Source organism: Cajanus cajan, chromosome 7 (genome assembly GCF_000230855.2).
Source record: "Cajanus cajan strain Asha chromosome 7, NIPB_CcT2T_4, whole genome shotgun sequence".
NCBI lineage: Eukaryota > Viridiplantae > Streptophyta > Magnoliopsida > Fabales > Fabaceae > Cajanus > Cajanus cajan.
Genome location: NC_138523.1, coordinates 48014174 through 48030691, shown reverse-complemented (window position 1 = coordinate 48030691; position 16518 = coordinate 48014174). Strand labels below are relative to the sequence as shown.

The following is a 16518-nucleotide window of genomic DNA, read 5'->3' as shown; positions in this document are numbered from 1 at the left end:
TTCCGCATGGGAAATTAACCATGAAGTATCGGTACGATCTCAACGAAAATGGATCATAAAACACTCAAAAGTAAGGGGGAGAAATTCTTGCTTCCAGCCCAACAAATCATAAACCGAAAATAGTAGTATGATTTCTCAAATTATATTTTAGGTCATGGAAGCATAATAACAACATCATAAGAATAAATAATATATGCATCGCGTAGTTTTTATAAATTTTAACTAATAGGAGATAATGTGTTGTAGTGTATGATGGAACTCTAAAAATAGTGAAGAGAAATATAAATGTTTGATAACTTCTTTAATGCACATTAAAATTCTCTTCTTTTTTTCTATTCCATAAATGACTTCTTTATAGATTTTTGTAAAGATAAATATTGCGACTTAAATTGCTGTATAAAAAAAAATCGTGACTTAAATTTGTAGAGGATAATTGTAAACGAGTCGAGCAGTTTAGGTTTAGTTTGTAAAAAAAATAAAATAGACTCATTTAGTTTATAATTTTTAAAACTGAAAGTTTAAGTTTGGATTGTTCCATTAAATAAAAAAAGTTTGGATTGCTTAGTTCATTCATAATTTTTTGTTTTGTTTTGTTTTTTTTAACTATTTTTTTACTATATTAATTTAGTATTTAATATAATTTACATGCTAATTAAGAAAATTAATTGACATACTTTAATTTTACTAATCGGATTTAAAAAAAATATTTTTTCCTACATCTTTTTTCATTAAAATTTGATATTAAAAAAATAACGATTGAAAATAGATCTCAATTAAATAAAGAATATTTTGAATATGATATTAAATATGACAAAAATAATTAATATTTATCTATGCTTTAGTTCACCATTCATACTTTAGCATAATGCAAACTTCACAGAATTCAGAATTTTGAATAAGATAACTTACAAACCATCACAAGACAATGCGTCAAATGATCTTTATATGATACGGTGATACCTTAATGTAAAGCTCGAATTATACACGTATATCTAAGTATTATTTTGCAATTAAGAAATACAATAACCTATGTGACAAAGACTATGTTTACAAATTACAAATAGGGCATCTTTTGCACAATCCAAGAGCCGGTTAAAGTGTCTCTTCATTTCGTTGAATATACTTTCGGCAGAAGAATAGGTTTGATGATTTCATCCAAAGAGAAGATCCGATGGTGACAATATTCTGATAAAACTTAGACCGCTCCTATTGAACTTGACATAAGCTAAACCCAACTTTAACACCTTAACCATTTTGAACTATATTTAATGGTGAAGGCCCAAAATGTTAATTATTATAAAAGTTAACAATCTTACTATGCAGTCGAAAGACAATGTTAATGCATAATCTTTCTTCTCATGTAATATTTGTCGCACTATTTCCTTTTTCTTCTCAATATTTCTGAGAAAAGAATTTGCAAATAGGCCAAACATCAGCATTTTCCCACAACCATGTAGGAATGCAGAAGACTTAAGGCACATGCCAATGCCATGATTCCAATGATAAACGCCTCCATGTCTTTTGTTTGCAAGAGACTTTTCAGGTTAATGCCACACAGAAACCCCAAATACTGTGCCACTTTTGCTTCTCCCCTCGGTAATCTAAATGTTTAGTTAATTGGCATTGACTTGAAGTTGTGTATCTGTCATTGTCTACCCTAAACACAAAAACCAAAACATGTGTGTTGGGGAGGGGAAACCGGGAAGAAAAGAGAGAGGGTGCTGCAACTTGCAACTTTTTAAAAAGTTAAAGTTAGTGAAGCAAATACAAATAGAGACTCAGTACTATAGTATGTAGACAAGGGAAAAGAGAATCATCCACATGGATAAAGAAATAGGCACAAAATTTTCACCCATTCAGGATGACAAACATTCATTCCTCTAGGTATATTTCTTTTTTCACCTTGTAATGTAAAAAAAATTCTCACTTTCATGAGCTAATTACACCGTTCTTCACAACAAAATCTTCTTAACTAACTACAAGAATTAGTAGTCCCCACTTTTAACCGCCCTAGATTCTTTCCCTATCTTCTAAAGTCTAATTACCAGAAATTTTCCATCTCTTTCATCCAAAAGCTATATATATTGAAACAATCCACCGCATCAAGAATATGCCTCCTCACTCAACCATCTTCTACTGTCAATAATCTGTGCAACAAAATGATATTATAAAATGACAGAATCAAAACATACAAATAAAAGTGCAAACTGAGTAATAATATTAAAAACCAAACATTAACACCTACCATCATATTTCTTCTTCAAACTCCTAGCAAACATCAAGCATATAACCAAAAACGCCACCCCAGCTAACCCTCCTAATATTATAGCCACTGTCTTCCCTGTATTTTGCCCTGTCATTGCATCAATGTGCCACACATTACTTTATAATCAAAACATGATTATCCACATGAGCAAGCAAAGTTGCACATGCACCGTTCCCTCGAAGTTGGCGACAATTAGGAAATGGCATCACAAAATTTATCTATGTGCATGTGAAACGAACAAGGACAAACAAACACACAAATTTAACAAGACTGTAAAAATCAACACTGCCCCTTCTTTCAAAATTCATGCCATTCATTGTTACCAAGAACCACTAGAGTCATCCTAGTGGTTCACAAGGTAATAGATTCGAATCTTCTTGTCATTATTGTAATTCCTATGAATTTTATAAAAAAAAATAAAAATAAAAACTTATGGTTGTGAGTGCCAAGGTATTAGTTATTACCAGAAGAAGATGAGGAGTAGGAAGAAGAGGACGATGATGCTGCAGATGAAGAGTGTCTCCCTGGAACCCCATTAGGGTAATAACTATAACTAATGAAGCACTTGTGCAAATAGACCTGGCCTGAAATAGAGCTCCCACATTCAACCTGAGCTCTTTGTACAGCACTTTTGACACACTCCCCACAATCAGAATCACCAACATCTCCCTCACACTGCCCCATCACATACAAAGCCTGGTAGCTGGTGGCATAGAAGCCATGTCCACTAACCACCCCATTTTCCATCACAGAGAAAGCAGTGTCCCTCCTCTCCTCAAACCCTCTTCCAGCAGCATTGGTTGCCCCACAAGTCTTGTACAGAATCTGCATCCCTGAGATTTGTTGTGAAAACCCAGCAACCTCATACAGCATGTAACAACCTAGGAGCTGCACCCTTGCAGCTATGGTCTTGCCACACAGTTTGTCAGACAACACTGGGAGCCTGCTCACACAGTTGTAGCAATCAGAGTTTGAGAGGTCCCCTCTGCATTGGAAGAGCCCAGTCATGGTGGTTTGGCCACTCCCAGTGGTGGCCTTAAAAAACTTGCCTTTGGTGGATTGTGAGACCAATGAGCCAAATAGGGCTGAAAGGGCTTGAGAATAGACCCCATTTGGATCTGTGAATGTTTCCTTGGAGCAACCCTTGTAGACCAAGGTGGTGTAATCAGAGGCAGATTCAGCAAGCTGGGGTGGCTCAAGATTTGAGAGCAAAATCAGTAACAAAAGAAGGAATAGGGACTTTAAACTACCCATTTGGTGTTGAGAGCTGAGAGGGATCAAATCATGGCAATTTTGGAGGGGAAAGGAAAAAAGGAGAAACCTTGAAGGGTGTGTGTGTGTGGTGCTATCAGATTCAGAGAGGGTCAGATTAAAAAAGAAGAAATCAAGGGTTGTGGTTGAAGGTTGCTGCTTTTTTGCTGAATCGGGAGGGAAAGAGATTTGGGTTGCTATGTTCTAGTTTTTTTGTCCTTGGGATTCACTTTCCTTTGGATGGATAGCATAATGTGGTGCCTCAGTAGATGTGCACAAGCTGTAGTGCAGGTACTCTCTTTCTCTCTCTGTAACATAGAAAGAAAATGAGTTTCAAAAAGGGTGTAATTTTTATTTTTATTTTTTTGAAAATGGTGAATGGTTTTTTTATTATTTGAAGAGAATGAGAACAAAAGTGGTTGAATTAATTAGGCGTTAAAAGTAGTGGGAGAAAAATATTCCCCATCTGGCGAGAAGGTTTTGGTTTTGGAGTGCATGAAGAGAAAGGAATCTGGTTTTGGTAAGAGAGAAGAACATGCAGTTTGACCGTAGCTAGCACATTCTGCTTTATCAAGGATTTCATTTGAATTCAACAACGCGTAGCATACTTTGTATCTTCTTTTAAATTCTACTACTGCTACGGTTTAGGCACATGCAGGGTACCTAAAATAAGTAAATGAGAAGCTTAAGAATTGACAAAAATGACTATTCACTTAGAATATTGATAATCAATTTCCAATGCTTTCATAGCCAACCTGGTTGCCTCATAATTCATTTTATGATTACACCTGTGCTACTCTTAACACCATGGAGCCTCACAATATTATTTACCAAAAAAAAACATCATGACAAATTGTTAGAATATTTACAGCACTGTGAACCTGTAGATAATGTTTTGAACTTAATTAAAAGCATGGAATATAGTTATTTTACTGAGCAACTATTTGTCTTCATCTTTATTTAGGAATTTTGTTTATATTGCTGTTCTTTGCGAAAGAGATTGCATGCTTCACAAAGATCCTGGTTTCAGAAGATGACAAATTAGAAGGGTAGAGCTGGCACGTTTCTGTTTTTAATTGAAACAAATTGAGTTCATTTCAGACAATATCGGTGTTCTATTGTTTAAGTGGTGCGATGAGTCGCAAAAGTATTCATAATTTATATACATTTACCTGCAGTAAAATAATTAATTTTATAAATAATAAATTATATTATAAATCCTCTCAAAAAAATTATATTATAAATAATAAATATGAATTTTTATTTTATACAATAATTTGATTTTATTTATCATGATTATATATGAGATTAATATTTTTAAAATAAATTATTAATAAATAAAAATAATAATATGTTATAATATAAATTATTTATCATAATTCTAAAATATAATTTACATCTTTAAAAATATATTTATACAAAAATTTAAATATAATTTATATATTCAAACATGTTGCTTATTTATATATATGATTTATTATAAATTTTATTAATATATAATAAATATTTAACATGTAAAATATATATACTAAAATATTAATAAATTTAAATAAAACTTTACTTTATTTCTTTAAGTAATCTTTTGTTTCAAAATTTTGTAGATAAAAAAATAATTAATAAACTATAGATTATACTAAAGATAATTATCTGAAATTTTAATAGAATATACTTTCAGTTAAAAATCAGATCGAACCGACCAGTTAGACCGGGAACCGGTGGTCCAGCCGGTCTGAATCTTAAGTTAGATCAGTTATACAGTTGACTCGTTTCAAATTGGATTGAACCGGTCAATTTTTTGGTTCAACCGGTGGGTCAAACCAGTTCAACCACACTTTTTTTTTAAATTTTTTTTTACTTTTTTAAGGAACCATGAACCACGAAAATAATAATGAAAATTGAATCTCTTAATGGAAGAGCAAAGAGTCTTATTAAATATAACAATGACTACTTGTTCAATGTATTTGTTTGTAATGTAGTAACCCAATTTCATCCGGAAAATGTCAATTTTGTTTAAAAAAATAGCAAAAAAAGGTATATACAATAAACAATAAAAAAGACAAAATATGGAAGTCAAATGTAACACCTCATTTTTTATATTTTTATGGAGGGTAATTTAGTAATTTTCAAACTGGAACGGGTCGTTTCAACCTTCTAAAAAGACCTAAAATTTCTAGTCCGGAACGGGCCGTTCCTAAACTGTAACGGGTCGTTCCCAAACTAGAACGGGTCGTTCAATCTAACAAAAGAGCTAAAATTTCTAGCCCGGAACAAGCCGTTCCTAAACTAGAACGGGACATTCCCAAACTGGAACGGATCGTTCCAGCCTTCAAAAAAGACCTATAATTTTTTCCCAGAACGAGCCGTTCCCAAACTACCAAAATACCTATAAATTCTATCTCAGAACGGGCCGTTCCGAAAATGGTCGTTGTGAGTAAAGATGCAACCCTCTGAAAGTCTATAAATAGCGGCCCTTGGTCTTCCCAAAGGGCACTCACACACACGCATCTCCACCTTGGACCAGAGGGAACCCAAAGGAAGAAACCAGCAAGTTACCACTTCTGTAGCGAAGAATTGTAAGTATATTAAACTCACTTATTTTTATTTTTTATTTTTTATATTAGTAATATCTATCATTAGTCCTTATTTAAATTTAAAATATGATTAAATATCAAAATATAGTGTTACAATATTTAATGTAAATATATGAAATTATTGTATCAAAAATTTTATTAGAGGAATGGTTAATTAGATGTGACATCTTTTTAACCTTTTAATTTAAAGTACAAGTTGTGATAGCTTATCTTTAAATTTTTTCTCCAAAACAAAAATGTCTAACCAAGAAATTTTTTAACATCATAATATCTATAGCAATAATTATAATTAAAATTTTATTGAATTGACTTTGGTGTACACCTTAGTCAATTTTGTATTTTTAAGTTAAATGAACTGAGACAGTTCAAGAATCTTATATTTAACAAAAATAAAATTTAATTTAAAAATATCAACACACAAATATTTTTTACAAAGAACTACGTGACTCTGATTCTTCATTACACATGGAGATACTTAGGAACAAGAAATAAATATTGTTGAGCCAAAAAATAAAAAATATATTATCTTTCTTTTTATATAACAATAATAATTTAGTTAAATAAAATATATTTGATCATTTTAGTGAGATAAATATTTTATAAATTATAAATAATTATTTTAATTAATGAAAGGTAATCGTCTTAGGACGAACGTTGTGAGCTGTTAATACCTTCCTCACACGTAATCGACTCCCGAACTCAAAAATTTAGTTTTCGTAGACTGTTTTATACTTTATGATTTTTCCAACGTTTTTCCGTAAAAAATAACATTGGTGGCGATCTCCTATTTTTCAATTTATTTTTCGCCGTCCTGTCGCGATCTCGGTTGCGACATGTAATATATACAACTTAAATAACTTTTATAATATATTATTAATTTTAAATTATATATTTAATAATATAATGTCTATGTAGATATTACATATATTATTTTGTGATATAAATTATAAACATATTATATATGTACATATTATTTATATTTTTAATTTGTATTAATATATAGTTTAACATGTAATTTTTTTTATGTATTTTTTTACAAAATAAAACAAAAAATAATTTTAAATAAGATAGAAAAATTAAAATTTAAAATAAGATATGAATTTATTAAAATTTATAAGTATAAAATATATTTAACATAAATATTTTAAAAAAATAATAATAAAAATCGAGTCATGCGGTTCAACTAGTGACCCACCGGTTCAACCTTTAACTCACTGATCCAGTACCTTAACTGATTTAATGACCGGTCCAATTTTTAAAACTATGTATATTTACATTAATAATATATTTAAAAATAGTTATTATAAATTGTTGAATTAATAATGAGTGAGAAGAGTGTAAAAAGAATGAGAATATGGTGCATACGGAGGTATCCTCTTGAGAGGGTTCATTCACAGTAACATTTGAAGGGCAATAAAAACTAAAAAGTGATGACACCTCGGCTCAACAAAACAAATTGATACCTCGATATAACATAATTTCTGCAGTATCATAAACTTAACCATTAAAAATTAATCGGTATCGGTAGAACCTAGTTTTTATTGGTTAAAAATTATTTTAATATAAGTAAAAATTAAATTTAAAATAAATAATAGTCATCTTAAAGAGAAATTAATACATTGTTAGCTTTTGTCAAAGAGAGAAGAAAAAATTTGAAAGGAGGAAACTGTAAACTTTTTAAATTTTATTTGAAAGAAAATAAGACTTTTATTTTTATAGATTCAAAATATTCTTTTTTATCCCAAATTAGTATAACTAGAGGAAAAATAAATTTTTTCTTCTTATTTTTATTTTAAAAAATTGCATTCATCCTATTAGACATATTTAAATATTGTATATCTTCCCTCTAATTTTAAAAAATCGCTCATTTCATTTAGAACAATGTCATTACTTAAATTAATGAAAGGAGAAAAATTAAAATTAATTCATATTCTATCAATCGCATATACATTTATTATTCATTTTTTAACTACATACAATGTTATAACTTTTTAATGAAAATTTTCATTGTTTCAATTTTAAAAATAATAACTTATCAATTCATTCTTTAGAATTGTTCCTTCAAGTTGATATATTTTTTTAATCACAAAATGTATGATATTTAAGATATAATTTAAGACATTGAATTTAACGCATTGATATGTCAAGACAATACACATTTACAAATTTTGTTATTTTTTATTTAACTTTAATTTTTCATAATAAAATATATAATAAAAGTTGAGTTAAATAAATCCCGTGGATTTCAAGCCTAAAAATTAGTTGACCAACATAACCTAAATGACCTGTCGAGTATAGCAAAATTGACATAAATTTTTTTGAATCACTTTTTTTGAAGTAAAAATTGTCAGATTATCGAATTATTCCATTAAGATGAAACATGTTAGATATATTTATTTTTTACACTTTCATAAATATAATTCAGTTCAGATTAGTTCGATTTCCAAACAATTTAGTTCAATTTTTTAAAAATGGTTCATTTAATTTTTTTACAATAGTTTAATTTTTAATAGTGCAATTCAAATTTTTTATATGGTTATCAAATTTCTTAAAGGTTCGTGAATTTGATTTGTACATTAAAAATTTTTAATTTAGCATTTAAAGTCGTTGAAATTTGTTGTAAATTATAATATACTGGGTGGAGTAAGCCTACTAAAACTTACTATTGGAGTAAGTGAATCTCTTTCATATAGATGAAGAATTCACTTACTTCAAGATTAAATTTATCTATACTTGCTCCATTGAATAATTTGTATTTTACATCAAATTCTAACGATTAAACCGTTAAATTAAAAATTATTCATGCATATATCAAGTTTGTAATTTAAAAAAAAAATTATAAATTATTTGATACCTCATTTCATCAAATTCAAATTGACAGACAATCATACAAATATTTTATACGTTGGTTTAAATCAATGAAATAAAGTACCAAATAGTTTTAAATTTTTTAAAAAATTATAGACTTCATCCTTGCATTAGATTTTTTTTTAATTTAATGATTGAATCATTAAAATTTAATGTAAAATACAAGTTATTGAATGGAGTAAGTGTTGGTAGACTTATTTTTAAAATAAGTAGATTTTTTTCTCATATATATACACACACACACGATAAGAGGTCCACTTATTCAAATAATAAATCTACTTAAATTTATTTTACTTAATAACTCGTGTTCTACTCCGCTCAACACATTCACTTTTATTGAATTCTTTCATATTTTAATAAATAATTTGATAAGTCAATGATTTTTTTTTAAGGTTAGATTTATTTTTTATTTTTTTACTCAATTTTGATTCATCGCTTGTTTAAATTTGATTAGGTTAAAACTTAAAATGTTTAAAATGGGATTAGATAAACTCAATTTTGACTAATAAATTATACATAATTTTACTATGATACACTAATATTAATATTAGTCTTATTTTTAGATAATTTATAAAATGTATGAGATATAAAATATAATTAGTGTGTAGTTACTTTCATAAATTGGTGTGTAACTTTTTATACACATTTTTTTTTTGGAGAAGGAGGAGTTTTGTTATATTAAAAACAATGTCACATGCCACAAAAATCAACGAGGACTTAATATAAATATTTATTATAAAAAAGGTATGGAATGATATTTAAGGTTACTAACTTAGACCAAACAGAAAAATTATATGTGTTTAAATATCTTATATTATAAAATTTTTAAAAAAATATATTCTCGTGTCTCATGCGGCAAACACTGGCTAATTATCATTGTGTTGGCATTTGGTTTCATGTTTATGGGGCGTCGCAATGCCTGACATTAGTTGGTTTTCAGTTATGCAGAAACCAAACATCCACCATATCATGTCCATCATATTCTCCATTTGTAAGGATTTTCAAATGCAATGGAGGGGTTATCACAAAATTTTTAGCATCTCATATCTTATTTAATTAATATTTTTTTCGATTTCATAATCTTTATATTCAAGTTTTTAACAAATAAAAAAATAATATTTAAAAGAATGCGCTATGCCATATTGTTTGTAAGGAAATATTAGCATGTAAAGCTTTTAGAGCATCTACAATGGGATTGTGCCACATTACTGTCAAATCAGCTCTGACTCACTTTATGGGTTGCTTAAATTTTAACAAAGTTGCTTCTACAAGCAATTCACAAGCAACTCTGCTAAAATTTAAGGAACTCATAAAATGAGTCAAAACTAATTTGGCAGTGATATGACATAAGGGGTTACTTATAAGCAACCCCATTAGAGATGCTCTTATACTCGGAAGACATAAGTAGTGGTTTTCTGGACCTAAAAAAAAAGCTAAGTTCCTTTCAAAGAGAAATAATATGAACTAACCTCAAATAAATCCAATCGAACACAAAATAGGATTTGGCTGGTTAAAGGAAGTTTTATATAAGAGAATAAAGTATAATAATAATTATTGAATAAAAAATTAATAATAAATATTATAATTAACTTTATCACAATTTTTAATTATTGATTTTTTAATATTCTTTAAAGTACATACTTCATTATAAAGGCAACAATTCTCATGAAATAATTTGTTTATATATAATAAAGATGTTGTCGCTATATATTAAAATTAATTAATTAATTACCTTAAAGACGATAGATAAGTCAAATTTGATATTTATTCTATATTTATAGTTTATTAATGAAATTTTTTTTGTATTATTAAAATTAAATTATGCGATAAATTTGAATAAGAATATATTTTATATTATTAATTATAATTATAATATATATATATATATATATATTAATTTTAATGCTTAAATTTTCTAGTAAATTGGCTCAATTTATGATTTTCTTATTTTATTTAATTTTATAAAAAAAATATAAGTTTTGGACAAATAAGCTAGTAGATTTTGTGCTTATAAATTGTTAGACTTGTTCTTTTTGGACCACTTTTGTTGGGGCATAACTTGTGGGCCGAATCATTATTGACAATTTGTACACAAATTTAAAATTTTGCTTAAAATATTTGAGTTCAACTCTATTCGATCAAATATTTGTTAGTTTGTTTTTTCATGATTAATTTTACTGAAAAAATAGTATTTTAACATATATAATTAAAATATACAATAAATTACATATAAATAATATTTTATTTAAATATATAACTTATATATACTGTAAAAGACATATAAAACTATAATTTTTTAAAATATTATAATTTAATTTATAAATAATATAATAATAAAATTTAAATTAACTAAAAATTAAAAAAAGACTCTAAAATTATCAAAGAAAAACGCCCAACGATCTCTCGTTAGTTTTGTTAACAAAAAAGTACCTAAAAATATTATCTCGTGTGATAACAGTTATAGACAAGTTTTATAAAAAAAATTACTCAATTGAAAAGTAAAGAAGGAAAAAAAAAATAGTGAGAAATATTAATTTAACGTTGTCACGTGATGTAAAAAAATGTTTGTGCTGTGAACAACCAATCAATCTTGCTTGATTTACGTTTTGGAGGTGTTTTGTTGTGTTGTGTTGTGTTGTGTGTCGTGTTCCGCCACCACCGACTCATACTCCTCTCATTCGGCCATTCCCAATTCTCATTCAAACCCTTTCTCTGTTTTTTATGGAATCGCCTTCATAGCTCATCCCTTCAAAACAAAATGCATTCTTTCAGAGACAAAGTTTCGCAGAAACTCTCCCATCTCTTACCCAATTCTTCTTCTCCCTCGCCCCCACCCCCGCCCCAGGTATTTATTTATTTATTTCTTTTATGATCTGCGTTTGTCTCTGTTATTCCCAATTATTTAAAAATCCGAGCTTGATATGGTGGGCACTGTAATTCTATCATTTCACACGAGCTTTGATCACCTTTGCCCTAAATGTTCGATCTGATCCGCGTGCAAAATTCTGAATCTGGGCTTCAATGGCTTCATTATTTTGCATCATGGGTTTGATTTTTCTAAATGCACCAGAGGAATACCCTAATCAAATGTCACTGCTTTATGCTCCCATTAGAAACGCCCTTTATCATAGGAACCTTGTGCTAATTAGTTCTAATTATTCCAAGTGAAAAAATAATCACTTTTTTACTTTCTTTTGTCTTGATATGAGGTTTTTATTTGCGCAGGATAGTCCCTATTCTAAAGAGGGTAAACCTTTGTCTTCATATTTATCTTACATTATCCCTTCAATCAGCTCTGATGGATCAAAAACAAGCAAGAAGCAACATGATCATAAACCAATTCGAACAGCTTCGGGGGGATATAATTATGAGAATTTTGAGTATCAGGATGTTCCATCAGATAACTATGTTGATTGTAATCCCATGTGCAATAGCATGGATTTATCCAAAGATGATAACATAAATGAAGATCATACCTCTAGAAGGAGCAGCAGCAGTTCTGAGGTTTTTGAAGAAGCTAAAGAGCAGCAAACACCAAATACTTCAAGGAGGTCTCGACTCAATCTTGCTGATGAGTCCACTTTTATATCTCCTGAATTGTATGAGTTCTTGGAAACATGCCTCCCTAATATAGTGAAAGGACGCCAATGGGTCTTACTTTATAGGTAACTTTGCTCTGCAGGTTTTGGTTTATCCATCGAACATTATTTGAAGTATTGATTCAATATTTGTTCTTTAAATTAAGGGCAGTACGTTAAAACACGGCGTATCACTTCGTACACTTATTCGCAAGAGTGCTGAGCTTTCTTGTCCTGGTTTGCTGGTATGTCAACCTTTCAGAACTCTTCTTCTGTTATGGTGTACATATGATATCTACTAGTTGCAGATCAAGGTGTAACTCTCTTGCTGACAATGGATTATTGTCTATTTTTCAAAATTGTTAGATTGTGGGAGATATGCAAGGTGCTGTGTTTGGTGGGCTGCTAGACTGTCCCTTGAAACCTACAGCAAAGCGAAAATATCAAGTATGCCAACTCTCTTTTTTTCATGGATAATGTTTCTTTATGAAGGCACTTCTTCATCTGGAAGTATGATTTCATTTTCTCAACTTTGGTGCTAGGGAACAAACCAAACTTTTGTCTTTACAACTGTTTATGGTCAGCCAAGGCTGTTTCTACCTACTGGTAAGGATTCTCATTGTTTAAATTCATAATTTTTAGTAGGAAGATGTTGGAACCAAGGAAAATGACATTAATTGATGCATTGTCAGACATGTGAACAAGTTCATAGCAGCAAGAGTGACATTTACATGTGTTTTAGGGTAAATAAATCTTTTATTAATTTTGGTATAACAGTTATCAATATTCAGTAGGGCCTGGATTTGTATGATGTGGAAGCATGTAAGCTTGCCTTAAGAATAATCATTTTGGAGTATGATATTTTGATTAATCCTATTGAATGACTAGCCCATTATCACCTCTTGCATGTCCTCTTCTAGTTTAAGTAGAAATTGAGAATGTTTTGGGATAAACCTGTGGTAGTCATTTAGTCTCAATTTTTAAAACGTATTGCAAATATTGCTATTCGCTGTACTTTGCATCATTGCAGAATTAGTACTTTACAAGTATGGGCTCTTCACTGATAATCATATGCTTTAGGATCATATAAACCTTTTGAATTGTTTCTCTTAAAAAAGGCATTTTCCCATGAGCATTGAGCATGTCAATTCGTTTTAATACTTTGATTTTTGACCATTGTACTTATAGGGATTGACAGTTTACATATAGGAGAGAAGGTAAGGAAAGGAAGAAAGAATATTAATTTATACCTACACCTACCAGTATAAATGTTGGATCTTTTAGTATCTGAGGTTTTGACAATTGATGAAGTATGGTAATTGGGGGAGTGGGGTGGGAAATACAACTATTTGGAATCATTACTAATTTCTTAATTAGAAACAACTAAATTATCTTTATTCAGGATGCAAGCTCTCAACTTTCATAGTTCTATTTTATGTATGAGAAGTTTCTTTTTTTCCTTTTGAGTTCCTCTCAATTTGTGGTGTTCTAATTGTATATATTTGTTTGTAGGTCTCAACCGATACTACTACATGTGTTTGACCGACATACTTGCACTTGGTGGCGGTGGTAATTATGCTTTATGCTTAGAAGAAGATTTGTAAGTATTTAATAATGCTGCTTGGTTTTGTTCCAGTACATTTTAATCGTAATTGAAGTTCCACTAGTGGAATATCTTCTTGAATGCATTCTTCTTGTTGAAAAGGTTAACCGGAACTAGTGGACCTTCTGACACATTTGGAAACTTGTGTCTAGCTCATAGCCCAGAGTTTGAGTTGAAGAATGTCGAGGTAATGTTCTTCTTACCACTGACTTTTGTTTTCTTGCTTACAACAAATTATTAAGTGGCTTTCATCCTCTGCTTGCTGCTGCTCAACCCTTTTTATATTCTTTGCATCAGCTTTTGGGAGCTAATCTTTTTCCCCTTCCATCTAATTAACTTGCTATTGTGCCTGGTGTGCCGCTTCACATTGGCAATCTGGAACTTTCCCTAAATATTCTTTGTTATTGACAATGCTACATGAAAGTTATGAAATGAATTAAACCTTTGCTCTACATTTAGTCTCCCCTTTCCTCAGTCACACCCAATCCCATGAAAATGGAGGACAATACACATAAGCAATAAATTGATTAAGTTCCTTTGTTGGTGAATTATATAAAATTAATGAGTCCAATCTATTGTAACTGTTTGCAAATTTTCATATTTTTTATAAGTAGCAATTTTTTTAGAACAACTGGCACTGGAACCAGTTTCTTCGTAAGAAAAAGGTACTGACAAGTTTGGATGCAGAAGTGAGTTTTAATTTTTCCCAAGCTAGATAGATGGGGTAGCCACGAAATATCAACAATTTAGACTTTCATCGCACAAACTCGTTTATTGTTGTAGTTCATTCATTATATGCCATGCATTGATTTTGACATTTTGTCCATTGCTTATTTCTACTACCTTTTGTTCTACATTTCTCTATTTCTTTATAGAGTTATGGCACAATGATTCATGATTTATTCACCATATTTCTATTATGTGCAGTTGTGGGGTTTTTCACACGCTTCTCCTTTTCAAAGCTAAGATGCTTTTGTTTGGATGTCCAAAAGAAGCGTCTTTATCCTCCTGTTTTTCTTCAACTTGGTGGTTGATCAATTTGATGTACCATTACTGTCAGACATGTCCCAAGTTCTTAGTATATTGTATGCTTGAAATTCCATTAAGTAAAAGTTTGGGTTTGTGAAAGCCAGATAGTCCAAACACAAGGTAGTGTAGTAGAATGCGAGGGATGGAATCCACTCACTCAACTACTAAGGAATAAAGAAAGACTAACTAGGCTATTTTACATGCAATATTCGGTTTTCCATGGCCTTAACTAGAAGACCAGAGAAGTTTGTTTTAGCTACAAATGTAACATTGGTTTTACAAATTGATTTGACAAAACTAAACAAATTAGAGGCAAGTCATTTGTTGGATGGTGTAAAGCAGTGGCGCTAAGGTCGCAGTTTATTCAAAATGGATAAGGATATCTATATTCTGACGGTGGCTGGCTGCATCACTTAATTAACAATATTTACAACTATCGAGATTATGATTTAATTGGCTCTGGTTCATGTCTTCTAAGCTTGGAGTGTAATGATATACGTATGTTGATCTGTTTATGAGGTTATCCTTTTCTTTTTACTATTTATGTGCTTGCACTTCTATTGTAAACAAAAACTATTGACGAAGAACTTTTGAGCAAATTAAGATAATTCCCTTTTATTTTTGGGTGCATTCAGTATGCCCTTATTCTGTATCTTGTTATAGAAAATCTTTTATGTAATCATGGTTAAATAATTTCTAAACTCTTCCCATTCAACTGGGTATGCTTATTTAGGTGGTTAAATAGTTACACCCATTTTTTTTAAAATATCAAGGAGTATTTCTAGCCCAACACTGGGACAATAAAAATGATAGTATAACTAAGGTATTATTAAAGTTGCCTTTTGAATATAACTGAATTGTTTATATTTTGATATTTAAAAACTTTTAGAATGAAAGTTTTTGTCATATGATAGTCATAAGGGAGTTGTAAAAGTAATGCAATAATTATTGCACATGAAGTAAAAATATTTAATGTGATCGATGTAGCTGAGTTTAAAGTCGTAGAGAGTGTCTGAAGATGGTTTGTAATTTCATATGCTTGAAACTATAATACAAGAACTGAAAGCTGATGACAATAAAGTGTTCCCCTATTGTTTTTGGTCCAAACTGTTTAGGTTAGAGCAAGAATAAAAGGCTTTAGCCCATATTCAAAGGTCGGACGGACATTGGAATATAAAAGAAAATTTATATTGGAATTTCCTATTGCAAGATTTGTCTGAATGATAATAAATTTTAATTTTAACCATAACTTATATATCTCATTCTATTGTTAAAAGTAAATTAACAAATTAATTTTTGAAATTATTCCTCACCTGCACTTCAATTCTATTG

At 29.9% G+C, this 16518-nt stretch overlaps 2 protein-coding genes across 2 annotated transcripts; one reads left to right on the top strand and one right to left on the bottom strand.

Annotated features, from left to right (window-relative positions):
* Positions 1-901: 901 nt before the first annotated feature.
* Positions 902-4098, bottom strand: LOC109805046 (plasmodesmata-located protein 2). The gene is made up of 3 exons (XM_083059904.1): positions 2731-4098; positions 2246-2353; positions 902-2147 (listed from the first exon to the last, which is right to left on the bottom strand). Exons 1-3 carry the CDS (start codon positions 3518-3520, stop codon positions 2140-2142), a joined length of 906 nt encoding a protein of 301 aa, XP_082916030.1. The 5' UTR covers positions 3521-4098; the 3' UTR covers positions 902-2139.
* Positions 4099-11573: 7475 nt separating this feature from the next.
* LOC109805370 (TLD-domain containing nucleolar protein) lies at positions 11574-15816 on the top strand. The gene is made up of 8 exons (XM_020367424.3): positions 11574-11821; positions 12202-12641; positions 12727-12799; positions 12921-13001; positions 13097-13160; positions 14067-14154; positions 14260-14344; positions 15085-15816. Exons 1-8 carry the CDS (start codon positions 11735-11737, stop codon positions 15121-15123), a joined length of 957 nt encoding a protein of 318 aa, XP_020223013.2. The 5' UTR covers positions 11574-11734; the 3' UTR covers positions 15124-15816.
* The last annotated feature ends 702 nt before the right edge of the window (positions 15817-16518 follow it).